The sequence below is a fragment of the Cryptomeria japonica genome, chromosome 5 (genome assembly GCF_030272615.1).
Source record: "Cryptomeria japonica chromosome 5, Sugi_1.0, whole genome shotgun sequence".
Taxonomy (NCBI): Eukaryota; Viridiplantae; Streptophyta; class Pinopsida; order Cupressales; family Cupressaceae; genus Cryptomeria; species Cryptomeria japonica.
This window is the reverse complement of record NC_081409.1, coordinates 688,836,081-688,854,158: the sequence shown is the minus strand read 5'-3', so window position 1 is coordinate 688,854,158 and position 18,078 is coordinate 688,836,081. Positions and strand designations below refer to the sequence as shown.

General features: G+C 36.8%; 1 protein-coding gene across 1 annotated transcript in view; it reads left to right on the top strand.

Annotated features, from left to right (window-relative positions):
- The window catches only part of LOC131040741 (signal peptidase complex subunit 3B), a 107,211-nt gene that overhangs the window by 23,963 nt on the left and 65,170 nt on the right, over positions 1-18,078 (top strand). Inside the window, exon 3 of the mRNA XM_057973693.2 lies at positions 3,251-3,313. Coding sequence (XP_057829676.2) covers positions 3,251-3,313 — 63 coding nt within the window. The remainder of the gene's footprint in view (positions 1-3,250; positions 3,314-18,078) is intronic.

The following is an 18,078-nucleotide window of genomic DNA, read 5'->3' as shown; positions in this document are numbered from 1 at the left end:
GGAATTTTGTGTGAATCCCTCTCTCCTGTGGATTGGGTTTTCGTCCAATTCACCTGCCTTCAAGGAGTTTTTGTTCCCAGAAGACTCATATGCTGCTGAAAATCATCTCCTGAGCTCAATTCTCAACTTGCTGATGCAAAATTGAAATCAAGATGCCATAAAGAAGACCCCTCTTGTTGCTTTATTGCTCTCCAACCCTAATCATACCATTTAGGGTTCTCATGCTTTATTTTAATGAAAATTTATTAAATAAAATATTCTCCTAGCAAGTTCGCCCAACTTGAGGGTCTTATTCATCATTGACTGCCCACCTTTGAAACAACATTATGCCCAGGGGTGCGTCCCATGGGGTGCCTTTTAAATATTTAATTTAAGTTTGCACTTTACTTTATATAGTCACTTTAATTAATCTTTTTCTATTTTTAGAATAAGTGTCTTTATATTAAAATAACATGTTATTCTCAAATAATAACACTTCCTAGCACCCAATTGCAAAGTATAGAACCAACATGCCAGCACTGACATCTCCTATTCACTAAATTCACTTGCGTAGATGGGTAATAGGTGAATCTCTATATCAGAGTGACCAACTATGAAAGAGGGGACATTACAAACTGTTCTCCAGTATTAGTTACTTTCCAAATCAATGTGTTTTGTACTTTATAAGCACCTGAGGAATCTCAGAAACTCTTAAGCTGTACATATAATACTGGCTTCATCTGAAGTGTACGTATCTGGTCGATATTTAATGTAACCTGTTACAATTAATGGTTTCTTTATAACGGATAACCTTATCCATTAAGTAAAAGTGCATTTATTCAGATACATCTGGTATATTATATTTAGAGTTTTGCATGTTATAATGTATTCTAAATGACCAATGAAAATTATAGGCTGCATTTAAATGCAGACTTGATCTTTGTAGCAACCTGAAGATGAAAGGCATGTGTTTTGAGAATTTAAATATAGCAAGGAATGCTAAAAGAATGTTTAAGGACTAAGAAAAATCGGATCCTGGTGATCAAAATTTGACTGGAATGGCTTTTCAATCATGGCGAAGTCATGGATGGAGGGTCTAATGAAAGACTGTCGAACCATGCAGCCCTACCTCTAGATCAAAGTAACAAACACCCAGATCTAATCTAACGGTGGAACAAAAGCAAATGCACAGCAACATGAATAGAAAAATGATGTATTATTTCATCCATGATAATTACACCAAGCCTTTAGTCATTACAATATGGTGTTGAAGCCTCACAACAGTTATAGTCCAATATGTTCTTCAGCCTAATACAACGAACTTCACTAGGAAGTTGTTCCCAGACTGTAGTTTTAGACATTCTGCAACATGAGTAAGACCACAATCTTCAGTCCTTATGCTTACATTGCAAGAAATGCAGTGTCAGATCCTCACTTATGTGCCTTCAGACTATTAATCTCAACTACTTGGACTCCTACTTTTAATTGGCTTGTTGCCTAAAAAAATCATTTTTGCTCTCAAATCCTTGTTTAAGCTTTTATCATTTCACCTCCAACCTGACTAGCTAAATGATTCTCAAGGAAAAGAGCTCAAAGTAAATTATGTTGGCCTTATTAAACACTTATATTTTACAACTCTTCATTAATTCCAAAGCATTGGATAGCATTATTTTGCTTTGTACTAGAACCAGGTCTTGAGTAGGGATCATAATGGTCCCAGATCACCAAACATGTATACGTGTACCTTGGGAATGATTCCAGTGGGTCCTGTTCTTCATTGCAAGCTATGAGTTGAGTTGTATTCCTTTTATCCTCCAAGTAAAGGAAAACAACACCAATTCATATAATAATAATAATTCAACCTTGCACCATCTCAGATCATGAAACACAAACATAAAGCTCAAGGGTGTCACTGCACAACATCCCTGGGATGAATACTTGCTTGGTTGTTACTGTGTAGTTTCCTGATGATGAAATGCATTATTGCAGCTCCAGTTTGAATAGCTGATCTTTGCACCATCTCCAATCATAAAATATGAACTTATAAAGCTCAAAAAGTTTGCACTGTATGTCATCCTATGAGGAATACTTCTTCCGCACTACTGTATAGCTTCTCTGATAATGAAATACTTCATGTGCATTACTGCACAAGCACTGGTCTGTCATATAGGCCCTTTCTCTTCATGTGGCAGTCAATTCTAAACGAACATCATGCACCACAAAACCTTTACAACCAGACATTGTCAGGCTTAATGTAGATTACTTGAACTCCAAAATCTGCAAAAGAACAGACAACACAAAGAAAATGAAATAGATATTTTTTGGGTGATGCTAGATTGCCTGGTCCTTGAGATTGGCTCTGTATCAAATTGGTTGGAAGAAATCAGAGAGTTATATCACAGCAGAAAAGTGGTACAGAAAAAAGTATTTATAATGTAGAGATTTTATTATTTGTTGACAATAAATTGTTATAGTCTTTGAAATATTTTACCATTGTAAAGTGTGTGTAGAACAATTGCATATGCATTCATAGCTTTGGAATGCTTGCTATGCTACTTTTCGTACACATAGATCTTGCTGAATGATCCTCAAGTATATAATCAAAACAGTTGCTGAATGAGGTGCTTAACATCCATCTAGCAGAGATCTAAGTATGTTGCATTAGTTTAACACTTTGATTGTAAGTGGCACAATGACATTCTGTTCACATGGGTTCTATTGTGGTGGTTTTTTTTGAGGCATGCAATGGCCTTTGTACATGCAATGTTATTAATTGAGGTACAGATCTCTGAACTGTCCATTTTGCTATATTTTTATTACTATAATCATTTATGACCCTGATAAGTTACTTCACAGAAAATTAATCCAGCGTTTGTTACCTTTTGCTTAATCTTAACAAGTTTCAACGAAGTTTCTGCATTATGACAGTCCCAACGACAAAAGACTTCAGAAAGTGGCCCAAATGTGATGTAATATGTGCTTTTCATTTGACTGCTAGCAGTGTTGAGGATATTGAGAAGTCATCACAAGAATGTCATTATAATATTATATGGAGTCAGGATTACAATAGTCTTGGTGTGATAATTTAAAGTGCATAGTTTTCTGCTTTATCTTGTTAAATATTACTTTTCCTCATGTTGCCAAAGGCTGCTTTACATCTGTTTGAATTACCTTAAAAACATTATCTATTAGGCAATTCAATTATGATATAGTTTTTTCCAGAACTGCAGATGATTCCATTCTATCTAAGTATTCTCTTATTACTGTGCAGGTTAGTTTGACACTGAACATCTCAGCAGATTTGCAGTCATTGTTTACGTGGAACACAAAGCAGGTGAATTTCTCATGTATATTCAATCTTATATATTGCTGTCTTTTAGGTTGGGTATTATATATATCTTGGTATTTGGTTGTTATCTTGCTTTTGGAATTTCTTTTTCCCACTCTCATTTACCCCTTTTCTGGTGGGGCATTGATTGAAAATGTTAAGGCAATCATTTAATGCATGGAGATTCATATAACATAGCCTACATATATGCTAATATATGGGAATTTAGATCTGGTCTTCTTTTAGGCACAAACCTGTGTTTCTGTTTTTGTTAATTTTACAATGCACATCGCCAAAATTGCTATATCCTAAAATTTGTATTCAATAGATTGCTCATCCATATTTTTTTGGAAAGTAGAGGAATTGATGATATCTCTGGATTTACAGCTTTGGCTAATTATCCAAATCTATTTTCCATTTTTCCACTGATTGAGAATCGGTAAAGCCATTCTTAACAACTGCTTTCTCAAGCACCTGAAGCTTATTAAGCAAAGATATAGTGTGTTTGTGTGCATCCAATTATACAAAAACAACTCTGGGAATATGAGAATAAAGATGTTGTGCATTGGACCACCTTGTACCATTAAGAGAAGGGTTTGACAATCACAATTCTGTTCAAGGGTATTCCATTCTAATGGCTGTTGCCACCAAATTTTGTTTCGAGTCCAAGTGCATGGTAGTAGCTCACCATTTGCTTCAGACACCATGTGTAGATGATAAGTAAGTTTGGTGCCTCATTGTCCTCTTTATCACAAAGGTAAGAATTGTTGCATGGATAATGAGAAATAGCATGGGATCTAGCCTGACTCCTTAATAGGAGTTCTTCCATTAGTCATGCAGGTCTTCATCGTTTTTGTATTTATGCATATATTAAGAAGTATACATTTAGGTATACATGTATTTCTTAAAGAAGTAAAGAACATACAAGTAGGCTTGTCAACAACACCTATGGGCAATGTAATTCATCACTTGGAGACTTTATATGATAAATATAAAAAGCAATTCACTTAACTTTAAGATAAATACTTAAGTGATAGACGTGACCATTTATTGTCTACAATGTATATGACAGGATCAGCTATGGCTTAGTGGTATTCTTGCTAATAATTATACTCTATCATATACTTCCTACAATCCACCAGAAATGATGTCATGAAATCAAATATCATCAAGAACAACTTTAAGAATATCTCTAGTGTTACGGAGATATTGAGAATTTAAGTATGGCAAAAGGTTGTCAGAACCATTCACAATTGTTCAAAGAGAGAGATTCTATCATGGAATATGCCACAGTTTGACCATAGACATGCCTAAAAAAATTGTTTATCATAATCCTAGTTTTAATTTTTTCATGATGGTAACATCTTTGTATGGGAAGACACTTGTGTGCATGGGCAGACAAAAAGTAAGCAATTTAATACCACTTCTGCATTGATTTGTTATGCAATAAATTACAATACAATTTCTTTTGGGGTTATGTGCATGCATGTTACATTTATTCTACCCCAATTCATCTACAACTTATCATGAAAAGGAGGTCCCATTTTAATTTTAAAATCAAATTATTGGTGTGATAATGAGACTCATTCCCTAATCCATGTGACACAGAGGTGGGGTTACTCCATCGAAAGACTTTGGAAACTCTGGTGAAAAATTTCCCTAAAGACATCTTACTGATATTCCCCCTAAAAATGGGGCATGCAGAGCTAAGCAATGACCAGGTGTGTAAAATCCATCTGTTGTTATGGTCTTCTTCAAAGGAGATTGACTTATGGATGTTTCTATTGTGTCCCATCAACCCTCTGCCATAAGGAAATATATAAACACGTACAATCAGTAATGTGCATACTTATAGCATTTAATATTAGACAACTATCTTGTATGTAATTTTTCCTATCGTGTTATAACTTGCAAAAAATAATTTTCACCTTTTAAGCAAAAGGTTGTTAAAAAGCAAATTATGCCCTCATGGGAGTAGGAAATGCATATCAAAGTTAGCGGTAGTGCTTCTTCATGTGGGGGCGTTTTTATATATTGCATTTCATACAAGCAAAGAAAATTAGTACCTTTGCATTGAATTATTATACACCAATTTACAATACATATTTCCTTGGGGTTGTGGGCATGCATATTACATTTAATCAAACCCCAAATTCACTAATTTTTTCATTCTAGAATCAAATAATTGGTGTGGTAACAAGACATATCCTCCAACCTAGGAGATACACAGTCCTTCCACATGGAAGAATTTGTGAAGATGAGTCTACCAGTGTGGGGCATGAAGCTTGCATTGAAGAGGTACCTGGAAAGGGTGAAGACTTTACACAATGGTATGATTTGGAACAGCATGGAGGTGCTGTTCAGTTTGTCAACAATCCTTTGTTTGAGGCAGACACTACATGGTAATGTGATAATCTACTCTTCGAGATAGATGTTGATTGCTCTCACGACCCCAGTCCTGAGGTGAGCATTGATCTTAGTGTTTGGGATCCTAGCAATGCATCCGGATTTCAGACAGGACTCGCATAGGAGTTTTCAGCAGTGTACATGGTGAGGAGTGCATACAGTTTCACATTTGATCCTCATGTACATGATTTATTTCAGATGCACGCTTCAGTGGCACATGTGATGGATAGTTTGTATGACAACGTATTTTGTGCCAAGTTTGGAAGTGAACAAGATCAGTGTTTTGAGTTGCTTCCACTCGAGACTCTCACTCCAATGACACCTGATGGCGAGGATGAGTTGATTCAGTAGGTTCAACTTGATGTGCTAGTGTTACAGTAGGTGTTGGGTGACAGCAGGGGCATTGCATAGTTCTTCATTTGGGATCCAGGTGGAGGAGTTTATTGCAGTCGAGATTGTTTGGGGACAAGCAATTTCAGGAGGGATTGACTGTAATGTCCCCTTTTTAGCAGACATGGATTTTTGGATGATTAGCCTATCATTTCGGACTCTCGTAGGCTAATGAGGATGGTTAGAGGGTCTCCTGAGGTTTGTATCATCTCCAGTGTTCAGTATGCTTCGGGTTGGTCTTCGTTTGGCATCATTTGGAATTCATTTTCTATACGTTTGCCATACTTACTATTTATAGTAAGCCAAAAGCTCATAGAGAGGGGACCTTTCTATTTTTAGAAAGTGCTTTTGGTCACATGGGGAAAGACAGGATGAACTTCTGTTTCAGACGACAAATCAAAATGTTGAGTATTTTGGGAGTGAAGATTTTAGTGGCCAAATTAATATTAAATCATTAAATGGCTTATTATAAAGTTATAATTTAACTTTATAATTTCACTTAAGTTGAGGGTCAAGTCATCATTGGAAGGGGCCAAATTATTTAATTAATTCATGCAAGCCTAAACCAAAGTATTTATTAAAGTGTTGGAGATAATGAAATATTATTTCATTTAAATGAAATAAAATGCTGTATTGGAGAAATTTGAACTTTCTTGGGGAATATATATGCCTTTGCATTAAGAAGTTCGATTCATTATTATGATGTTGATTATTATTTCTCTTGATTGTCGTGAGCTTTGGAGTTTGTGGAGAAACAAGGGTTTCTTGCAGATTTTCAGAGATTTGGACATTGGAGGACGTTCATTCTTCATTGTCAGAGCTGCCCGAGGTTGTGAAATACCAGTTGAGGATAGCTTGCAGGGTTGGCTTCATCCAGAAGTCATCAGTGTGCAGATTGGAGACATATTCGCAGAGTTTCTTTAATCTTTTTGGAATCAGAATTATAGAGGGTTTTGAATGCTGTGATTGAGGAGGATTTTGTCTTCATTCCTGGATTGTACGATTTGCTTTTTCAATCCCCATAGCTGCAGCAAAGGGCGATTTGCATTAAGGGACGATTTTCACTGAGGAAGCTTCTCAAAATTGTGGGAAAATCAAAGAAGAGAGCGGCCAGCAGTGTAGAGGACTTAGCCACCAAGAGCAAAGTGCCAGCAATTCCATTGTAAGGGAATCCGAGCCATGTGGGATTGCTTTTTCGCAGAAAATTGAAATCAGCAGTTGATACCCTCCTCATCTGGGTATGCATGTTGTGTAAAGGTTTCAAATTTCAATAAAAAGTTATAAATATAGTTGCAGCTGTCATTACTCATAGCAATCTTTGAATTTACAGCATTGTGAGTTAATTTTTATAGTTCATATGCATTACTTTTTGAATATCAAACCCTTGCAAAACAAAAAAAATTATAAAACTTCAATACCAAACAAAAAAACCAGAATCAGCAGTTAGAACCAGCAGGGTTCTTTACACTATTGTTTCCCATCATCCCTCACCCCTAAGGAAATAGTCAAACACATACTATCTTCGGTAATGTGTATCCACATAATATTTTATATTATACAACCATCTTGAATGTAATGTTTCATATTTTTTAAGGACTTACAAAAAGTAATTTCATTCTTTTTAGCAAAAGGTTGAGGAATTTAGAATTTATTAATGCTGTCATATTAGCCTATACATTTTTTTATTCATGACACGTTGATTACTTACACATTTTAAGCATGCAAGATGTCTTCTGGTGATTTGAACATGGGTATCCATCATAAATCAGAAAGTTGGCATACCACTTGAGCTCATGCCATTTGACTATCATCAATGGCGATTTTTCTGTTTCTTTTTTAGTTCTTTTACTTCCATTTTAGAATGTTTGTTGCTCTAATTCCGCAGTTGCAGGCTGTATGTCCAGGTTGACCGTTGTAATATCAATTCAAACTGTCTTGCTAGCCGTCCCTTTTTATTTTTCGTTAGTTTCTTTGCCAAAAATGACATATTTCTGTGTTCCAATTTCATGCAATTGTTTTCCTCTGTAAGAAGCATAGATATTGTTGCTTCCAACATTTATGAAGAAAACACAGTAAGCATAATAAGATACTATTAGAGACCTTAGGTGATTGATATGGCTCAAAATTGTTGTATCGCTGGCCATTCAAGTCAAATAGGAACTTCTATCTCAGTAGATATACTACATTTTTGACTTGCAATGTGAACCATTTATTCAAGTCATTTGAATTTTGTTGTGAATTCTGTGATAAATCAAGAAGGTGTAGCTCTGAATCAGACATGCATTATTAATAAGCAATTTCACTTTGTTATTCCTATATTTTCCTTTTGTCAATTTTAACTACTATAGGTGCTTTATCTGTCCCTGCACCTTTTGACCATCAACTGAAGTTAATCTCGAACTGTAGGTTCTTTATTTGTCACATCAATGATCCTCCTTTTTATGTATGTAATAACTAAAACACTGTTACTGTGGAGTTGTCAATTATATTAAAAGTGTTGCCTTCTTATGTTTGTAAGGTGGAGGGAACCTTGCAAATTTTCACAATTATACGAAATTGCAAGTCTTGACTCTATATTGGGTCATTAATATTTAATATGACATATGCCACTTTATACGTTCTATGATGGGTGTTATCAGCCTAATGCTTTTTCTGGATAGATTTGTAGCTGTATAACAGTGCTATCCTTGTACTGCGAAGACAGTATGGTATCAAATCATGTTGGGGATTTTCTTTCAATTGGAGTGTAACAAGGCGTGCGTTATATTGTTTGTGTGTAATGTATAAGTTGGTAGTGGTGTAATTCATCTTTTTGTGTGGATATATTGAGAAATGCCATCCTTCAAATAATGACATTTTCTGTGTTGTGTGTAAATATTAGTGGGGGATTTGTTGATAAGTCATTTTATGTTGGTTGACTGTGTTAGGAAAGGTGTCTCAACCTTGCTCTAAATTAAATTGTAAAAATGCGATTTTTGGGTTATAAAATAGAAAAACCCAATTCTTACTACAGAGCTGGTCTTTGGCCAAAATCAATATTCCAAGTTGTTTGACACTACTTTGTGGGGTGCTTGTGGCATAGTGAAATAATATTTAGATGTTGTAATTAATTAAGGAGAGGAATACTCCTTATATAGAAAATTACAAGAGGATCTTTCCATAACAGAAACGTTCGAGAATAGAAACACGAAAGGAGACATTCTGAAAAGAATCTAAACACTAAAAGGGAAAGATCCTAAACTAATTAACTGAATGACTATTATAGAAACATTACATAATTGCTCCAATACCCTTCTTTAATGGTCATTCTACTAACTACCTGTTGTGACGTATTCACACATCGCCCCATTACAAATGGGGACCCCTACTTTTTTTTGCTTTCTGGGGTTTGCTTTCTAGGTGTTTAGGGTTTGTCTGTTAGCCTTTGCATTTTGAGTGTCGCCAGAGGATCAATAGGATGGTAGGCTTTGCTTGAGCCAGGGGAGTCAGTAGGTGCCCCAGAATTAGGGTTTCTTTGAGAGTCTTCCTTAGGGCCTGGTTTTGCTCTCGTTGCTAATTGTGTCTTGCTTTGGGAGTGGGTATCATCCTTGAAGGTCTGAGTTAGGTCGAGTTGGTGAGTGATGAAGTCTGGAATGTCAACCTGATCTTCAAATGCCCTGAAATTTGGCTAAGTCTGGAATGCCCTGATCCTGAAATTTGGCTAAGTTTGGAATGCCCTGATCCTGAAATTTGACTAAGTCTGGAAAACTGAAGAATCCTCCAAAAACTAGATTTTGCAATATAACTCCTGGAGGTCCGAAACCACTCTCAAACATCCTAAAAGTATATATGGAATATAACTTAAAGTATAAGTTCTTATACTTAATTGTTATATTCCATAAAATGATCTTGACGGAGAGTCCAAAATGTCAAATTTCGCTCCTGACCCTTCCAAAGGGTCCAAAGCGAATTTTGCTCCTGACCCTTCCAAAGGGTCCAGAGCAAAATTCTCCATAAGACATTCTACTTTGACCCAAACCTAGAACTAATGCATTCCTAGGCTTGAATGAAGGTAAAAACGCTTGTTTGAATGAAGAAATGTGAAAATGAAGTCAGGATCTTGGCCAAGATTAGGAATTTCGCTCCTGACCCTTCCAAAGGGTCCAGAGCGAAAATCTTTATAACTCTTGTTTTCCTCCTTATTTTGGCTAGGCGTTGTCTTGATGGGAGTTGAATGGGTATGTTTTTGCCTTGAGAGGGAGTTTGATTGATTTTGAAGAACAAGATTTTGGCCTAAAGGAGAATTTCGCTCCTGACCCTTCCAAAGGGTCCAGAGTGAAATTCATCATAAACTCCATTTGCTACCTTGTTTGACCTTGAAACCTTCTTCCTCAGGTGGAAAATGATCTAAGTTTGCTTCTTGAAGTGGTTCGAAGTTTGAAAAATGAGTAATCTATCCTAGAATGAGATTTTCGCTCTTGACCCTTCCAAAGGGTCCAGAGCGAAAATCTTCTTAAAGCTCATTTCCTCCTAAGTTTGACTAATTTTTGATTTGCAGGGTATCTTGGAAGGAAGGATGGACATTCTTGTTGCCTTTGAAGTGTTTGAAAGCGTTGAGAAATGAAGGATTTTGGACCAAAATTGGAATTTCGCTCCTGACCCTTCCAAACGGTCTAGAGCGAAATTCCTAAAAGCTCTTATTTTTGCAATGAAGAAGATCAAGTTTTGATTTGTTATGACGTGGATGGAAGAGAAATAACTTGTCTTTGCCTCTTGAGGTCGTTTTGAAAGGGAGAAATGAAGAATCTAGCCCAAGTTAAGATTTTCGCTCCTGACCCTTCCAAAGGGTCCAGAGCGAAAATCTCTCTAAGAGGCATTTCTTTCCTTATTTAGCCAAATCTTGATGACCAAGACATAATGAGAAGAAGAATGAGCATGATTTAGCCTTTGAGAATGTTTGGAAGTTATGAAAATGAAGGATTCTAGCCAGGAAAGTGAATTTCGCTCCTGACCCTTCCAAAGGGTCCAGAGCGAAATTCCTTATTAGCCTACTTTTTTGACCTTTCTTGGACATGAAACCTTGTTCCTAGGGCAATGAAAGATGAAATCCTACCTTGCAAAGAAGTTTCAAGTTGAAAAAATAATGATTTTGGTCAAGAATGAAAATTTCGCTCCTGACCCTTCCAAAGGGTCCAGAGCGAATTTTCTCAAAACTTCTTTTTGCTATCAAGTTTTTGCTAGGTCAAGTGTGGGATAAGGCAAAATCAAGAGGAAGTTGCCCTTGAGAGTGACTTTAAGTTGCTAGAGACCATGAAAGATGAAGGAATTGAGCCTAAAAGAGATTTTCGCTCCTGACCCTTCCAAAGGGTCCAGAGCGAAAATCCTTAAAATCATCTTTTCTTCAAAATTTTGAACAAAGCCAAGCTTGGACAAGCATGAGAGAGGTCATTTGGATTGCTTTGGAGTGGATTTTGGTCACCAAGAATGCAAATTTTGAAGCCAAATGAGATTTTCGCTCCTGACCCTTCCAAAGGGTCCAGAGCGAAATTCTTAAGATCACCCTTTTTTCCTTGCAAATCAAGTCAAGATTTTGGTTTTTATACCCTGGAGAGGAGTGAGGCAAGATGTTCTAAGTCTTGGAGGTAATTTGAAGTTGAAAGGATGGCAAAATAGCCCTAAAACAAGATTTTCGCTCCTGACCCTTCCAAAGGGTCCATAGCGAAAAACCTAAAATCTACCTATTTCTTTCAAATTTATGCTAAGCTATGCCTAGACCAAGGTGAAAGATGCCCTAAAGATTGCCCTTGAGTTGATTGTTGTCTCCAGGAATGATGATTTTAGGCCAGAGGAGGAAATTTGCTCCTGACCCTTCCAAAGGGTCCAAGGCGAAAATCCTTCAATCACCTATTTTGCCTTGCAAAATCAAGTTAAACTTGGGTTGGACGTGAGAGGAGAAGTGTTTTCTAGCCTTTTGAGGCGAGTGCAACTTGAAATGATGGAGGAATAAGCCTAAATTAAGAAATTTGCTCCTGACCCTTCCAAAGGGTCCAGAGCGAATTTTCTCTAAATCACCTTTTTTCCCAAATTTGTGCCAAGCCAAGTGCTGACTAGGGCGAGTTTTGATGGGAGAGGTCCTCAGGAATGACTTTGACTTAACAATGATTATCAAACTTGAAGGAATTGAGCCAAAAAGTGATTTTCGCTCCTGACCCTTCCAAAGGGTCTAGAGCGAAAATCTTAAAACCACCTATTTTCCTTGCAAGTCTAGTCAAACGTTAGGTTTTCATGGCTTGGATGGGTGCGAGGGGACATGTTCTTGCCTTTTTAAATTAGTTGGTGTTGAAAATGATGGAAATTAGCCCAAACCAAGGATTTCGCTCCTAACCCTTCCAAAGGGTCCAGAGCGAAAATCCTAGGATCACCTACTTCTTTGCAAGACAAGTTGAAATTTTGATTTTTATGGCCTAGATAGGAGTGAGGCAATGTGTCCTTAGTCTTGGAGGAGAATTGAAGTTGAAAGGATGGAGGAACATGCTCAAAACTTGAAAATCGCTCCTGACCCTTCCAAAGGGTCCAGAGCGAAAAACACTAAAACCATCCTTTTCTCCAAATTTTGTGCTAAGTCAGGCCTAGACTAGGGTGAGAGAAGCTATTTGGAATGCCTTGGAAAGATGTTTATCCACCAAAGATGCAAATATTGAGCTAGAATTGGAATTTCGCTCCTGACCCTTCCAAAGGGTCCAGAGCAAAATTCTTAAAACCTCCATTTTTGCCCCAAATATACATCAAGCTTGGTGTTGGTTGAGAATGAGGACGTCCTTGGGCATGTATCTAAGCAAGTATGATCACAAGGTGAGAAGAATTTGAGCCAGGAATGCAAAATTCCCCCCTGACCCTTCCAAAGGGTCTAGGGCGAAATTCTTATGGAGCCTGTCCTTGGAAAGGATTTTAAGAAAACTTCATTTTGATATCTTCTTGTTGATGATTTAAGGTAAGAAATGCTATGTTGAAATGAATTTATTATGTGTCCTTAATCGTCTCTTGATTTGTTTTGCAGATGAAAGAAGAGTAGACATCATCAAGGACGACCTCCTCCAGCCCAGCATCGACAGGGACGACCTTTTCCAGCCTAGCATTTTAAGGGAAGGTACACCATCCATCCTGCACATCAAAGACAAAAGAGGAACAAAGCAAGGGTCCGTTGGAGAAGCAGATAGTTTCAGAAGAGTTAATTAAAGTTAGCTTCTCAGCATCACCAAATTGAGCATCAACCAAGTGTCAGACAAGGTGGCATCCCAGTCATCACTCCTCCAGTCGGGTTGGTCCACTTCAGCATGTCTAGATACAATGTACCCGACTCATCAAAAGATGGCACTAACTTCGATGTACCTACCCTGGCTATCCATTGGTCGAATATTCCAAAGAAGACATGTGTCCAAATAATGCAATTATTTCATTGGTCAGAATTAAGTTTGTTGTAACAAACCCTAATTAGGGTTTTCATTGTAAAATCTCGGCCATTGATCTCAAATTGATCTGAGCCATCAAATTGTATTGAGGGCACTATATATGCCCTGGCTCCTCATTTGTAAAGGCTAATAGTGAATCATTAATAGTTAGAAGGTGAATAGTTAGTTCATAGAGATTAGAATAGCTAATGATTAATAGCAAATAGAATAGCAGTTAGAGTAGAATAGGAGGACAAGGCAAGAAATTGTTGCCATTGATTGTAAATAAACTCCATTTTCATTGAAGTTATGGTGAAGTGTGTCGTTTCTTGCAATATGCATGGTTTCTTGTTGAATCTTCAATTCTAGATGGTAGATGATTAGATTGAATGAAGAAAATTGTTGAATGCACCTGTGTGGAATCCGTCTAATCCAAACCACTAGCCTCTTGCTGATGGTAAGTGCGCCTTGTGTGGTCAACTGGAATAAAATGAGCTTAATCTTAATTCGTTACACGTCTATTGTTCATGCATTATCTTGAATGGTGATTAGTGTCTGATGGTGTACGATTTGAACATATTGGAAGCACCCCTTAGAAGATCGCACTGAGTTGGTGTTGAATTGTTCAACCTGATGGTGAGACCCAGCTCGGTAGGACTCCACCTAGTCATTCATCCATCTTCTCGCATCCTAGATAGTAGAGTAGACTTCCTGAACCCTGCATCTTTTGCCATTTGTTTGTCTTCCAGTTAGTGAATAGGACTTGCGATTCCAACAAATTAGACGTTCAGGTAATCAAGTGTAAGTCCCCTTGTGATTCCAGCAAAATCACATCATACCACAGAGAGCTTATCCACAAGTAGAGAACCTACATACAAGAACCTTGGAGTTGCCTCGACTGATCCTTCGGCGAGATCTTCAGCAGTCGGGAAACTTTGCTCAAGAGAGGATAGGGTACCTTTAGGTATTTTATTCTGTGTTTGGTCGTGTACAAAATACACATCAACACTACCCTACAAAAGACTTGACATAATTTGCAGGTCATTTGGCCACAAATGCATCGAAGGCTTCCCCCTTCTCCTCAGAATGCTCTGCGTAGGAGCCTGCTACTGAGACCCTCCATGGTTAGACTTCTAATCAGCCAACTGCTCTCTACGGAACTTCTTCCTTTGATCAAGAAACCACAATCTTTCCAATAGGATGTTGTAATGAAGCTGTCCCTCCTGCTATCTAGAGATGTGGAAACTGAGTTCAGCTGCTCAAAAAACACAGTTTTGAAATAACACAATTTTACCAAAAATGATCAAAAGAAGTAACACCCACGATTTTGTAGAATAAACCGTCAATTTTTTTTGTAGAAGAACACTGTTCACCCTAGAAACCTTAGGTGCGACCCAAAACAAGCTGCACGAAACCAAGATTTTTGTTAAAAAAAATCATCAAAAAGAGCACCATGATTTTGTGAAAAAATTGGCAAAAATATTTGTTTTGTGGAAAAATGGTAAAAATCTTTGTTTTGTGGAAAAATGGTAAAAACCCACGAACTCAGAAATCTGGAGAAAACCCATGAACTCAAAAATCTGAAAAAAAAAACCCACAATTTTTGTATGAAAAAATCACACAAGACAAAAAACCCATCATGATTTTATTTTGGAAAAAATTAGAAAACCCAATTTTTTGTACAAAAAAAAACCCTCCAGCAGAGAACCCTTTGTTTCTGCAACATCAAAAAAAACCCACCATTTTTCTGTAATGTCCCCTATGGGAACCTTACTCAAATTGCCCTAAATTGCCCTAAGTAGGGTTTGGTATGATGTTTGGAACTAAGATTCTTGTGTTAGTCCCTTATCCTGATCCTGCTACCAGATTAGTGACACAAAATAAACATAATATTCAACAATGTACAAATAGAATTTCCATGATCATGATATTCAAGAAATGCCTTTGGATTTCCATCCAATCAATCCATTGCTATTGTGAAGTACCCTTGGGAGATCATATGTCTTTGAACCTATCCAATTAGGTTTAGGGGCATGGTGCAACCATTACATTACCTCCTGCTTAACTCTTTGGAGTTCAGGGCTACGGAAACACATCCATCATCGACCCCTGCTTAACCTACATGGTCCCTTGGCTACTTGCCCTCCTTATATGTGCTGTATCTCCCCTCCACAACACAATGTCTGATTGGCTGGTGTTCTAGAGAATCTGTTCATTCTACCTTATTATGTAAATATACGGATTTAGAAATATATAATCAGGCTTAATACAGCATAGATGACATTGCTAAGATCATATAAAGATTATTTTACCCTCAAATATATATTCACTATTAATATAGATCATACCACCAGAATAAATAGGAATAGTTAGGTCGCTGAGTTATTAATGTGTATATCTCTGTCTGAAGGCATGCGAATGCTTCCCTTTTTGATAATGAAGATATTTCGATGTAGTTGAAAGACCTGTTACAGATTAAGGAGAGATTATTATTAGTATCTGATTGCTGTAACATATTGGGTTCCAATATTAGAGAAATCGTGAGGTTTTATGAATAAAACAATTTTCTTATGATAGTAAAGATTTATATCTGCATTAACTTCGTCTGATTTCCTTCTGTATCTCCCTCTTATATCTCCTTGCTTCCATGAAGAGAGGCATCCCTTTGTAAAGATGATGTCCTTCCAAATAGACATGACTCTTCTTCAATAATTATTTGTGCATCTTCAAAGTAGATCACTGCTCTTTTTAAGATGCTTAATAATATGTTCATATGTCCGCTTTAATAATACATTTTGTCTTCTCTGTATCTGCTCTTGTATGGATAGCTATCTTCCTTCTCATTTAATTCCATCTTTATATTCCTATCTCCAAATGAAGGAATACATTTCTTTGAATAGAGATCTCCTTTCATAGAGACACGTCCCTTGTTATGAAATGATTACTCCATTAATGCTGCCTTCTTATTAATTGCTACCTCAATACTAATCATAGTCGTTGCTTTTATAGAGTTCTCTCAATCGCACCTCTCATGGATAAATGTGACTTTTGTAAGGGACTATATTATAGAGGGAGGCGTCCCATTTTATATTTGACACTTTTAAAACAACTACTTCACATAGGCCTTAACTAATTCACTGCTGCCTTTATTCTTTTGTCTTCTAATATGTTTTGTCTTCTAGTGTCTTTTGTCTGTTAGTGCCTTTTGTTTCCAAGTGTGGCTGAGTGGTTTGTCTTATTTGGCAAAGATTTTTAATCCTTTTTGTTTCCTTAGGATTCTACGGGGGTTGTATGAGGTATTGGCCAAGGAATGTGGATTAATTTCTTTCAAATTTCAGGAACATTACATTTTCATAAAAAAATAAAAAAAACCAATTCAAAAAACTTGTGGAAAAAATTCCAGGTAACCACAATTTTTTTAAAAAATCCGTCAAAAAATCTTTCCCTGCTCTAATACCATGAAATTATAATTAAATGTTGTAATTAATTAAGGAGAGGAATGCTCCTTATATAGAAAATTACAAGAGGATCTTTCCCTAATGGAAATGATCGAGAACAAAAACACGAAAGGATACATTTTAAAGGAAACTAAACATGAAAAGGGAAAGATTCTAAACTAACTGAATTACCATTATGGAAAGAAACATTACATAATTACTTAAATAGATGTCTCTTTGAGCTTTACAACTTAGAAAAAAATTTGGTCTCATTGGTGTCCTAGATCAAAAGTTATGGCCTTCAAAGGTTTAAATAGAAAATATAAAATGTGTTGGACACATAAAAGAGGTATAAGGGGGAGTTACACTTGTTGACCAACTTATGATGCCTTGTATGGCACATCATAATGCATTTTTTGTTGAAAATAATGAAACCATGTCATATCCCTACATGAATATATTTCCCACTATTCTGATCTCTGTCATTATCTTTGATATTGCTGCATGAATCTTCTTTAATAGCTAGTTCTGAATATATTTATTTATATGATCAGTCTTTAATATAATTCGTAGTATCTTCTAACTTTGTCTTGTAGGGTTAGACCAGCAGAAGCTAAGGTATTTACTCTTAATCCCCTACTAGGATCTATAACTAGAACATTTTTTTATCACTTTCCCTAAGGGACATTACAAGTGGTATCAAAGCCTGTTCCTGCCAGCCCAAGGGAATTGGTTGATGCAATTGAGTCAGTGAACCTTAAGGGCCCTAAAAAGAGAAAGGAAGAAAACCACAAAAGCCATGGAACATGAGTTTAAGGCCTTCATGGAGCAAACCACCCAGGCCCTACAAAACATATCAGCAACCATAGGAAATCTCAGGCCTAACCAAAGGAATGAAAGGGAAAGATCCCCCAATCAATCAGAAAATGATGATAGTTCAACCCAAGAATCTACCCATGGAGCAAATGCACCCCCATTCATAATTGGGGAAGAACCAATTAGAGGCGGTGAAGAAGTTCATGTCCCTGGTATAAGGGAACTTGCCGCAGAATATGCAAAGTTAGACCCCGAAATTAAAAGAAGTATCCCCTTCTTTGAGTTTTGTGAGGCC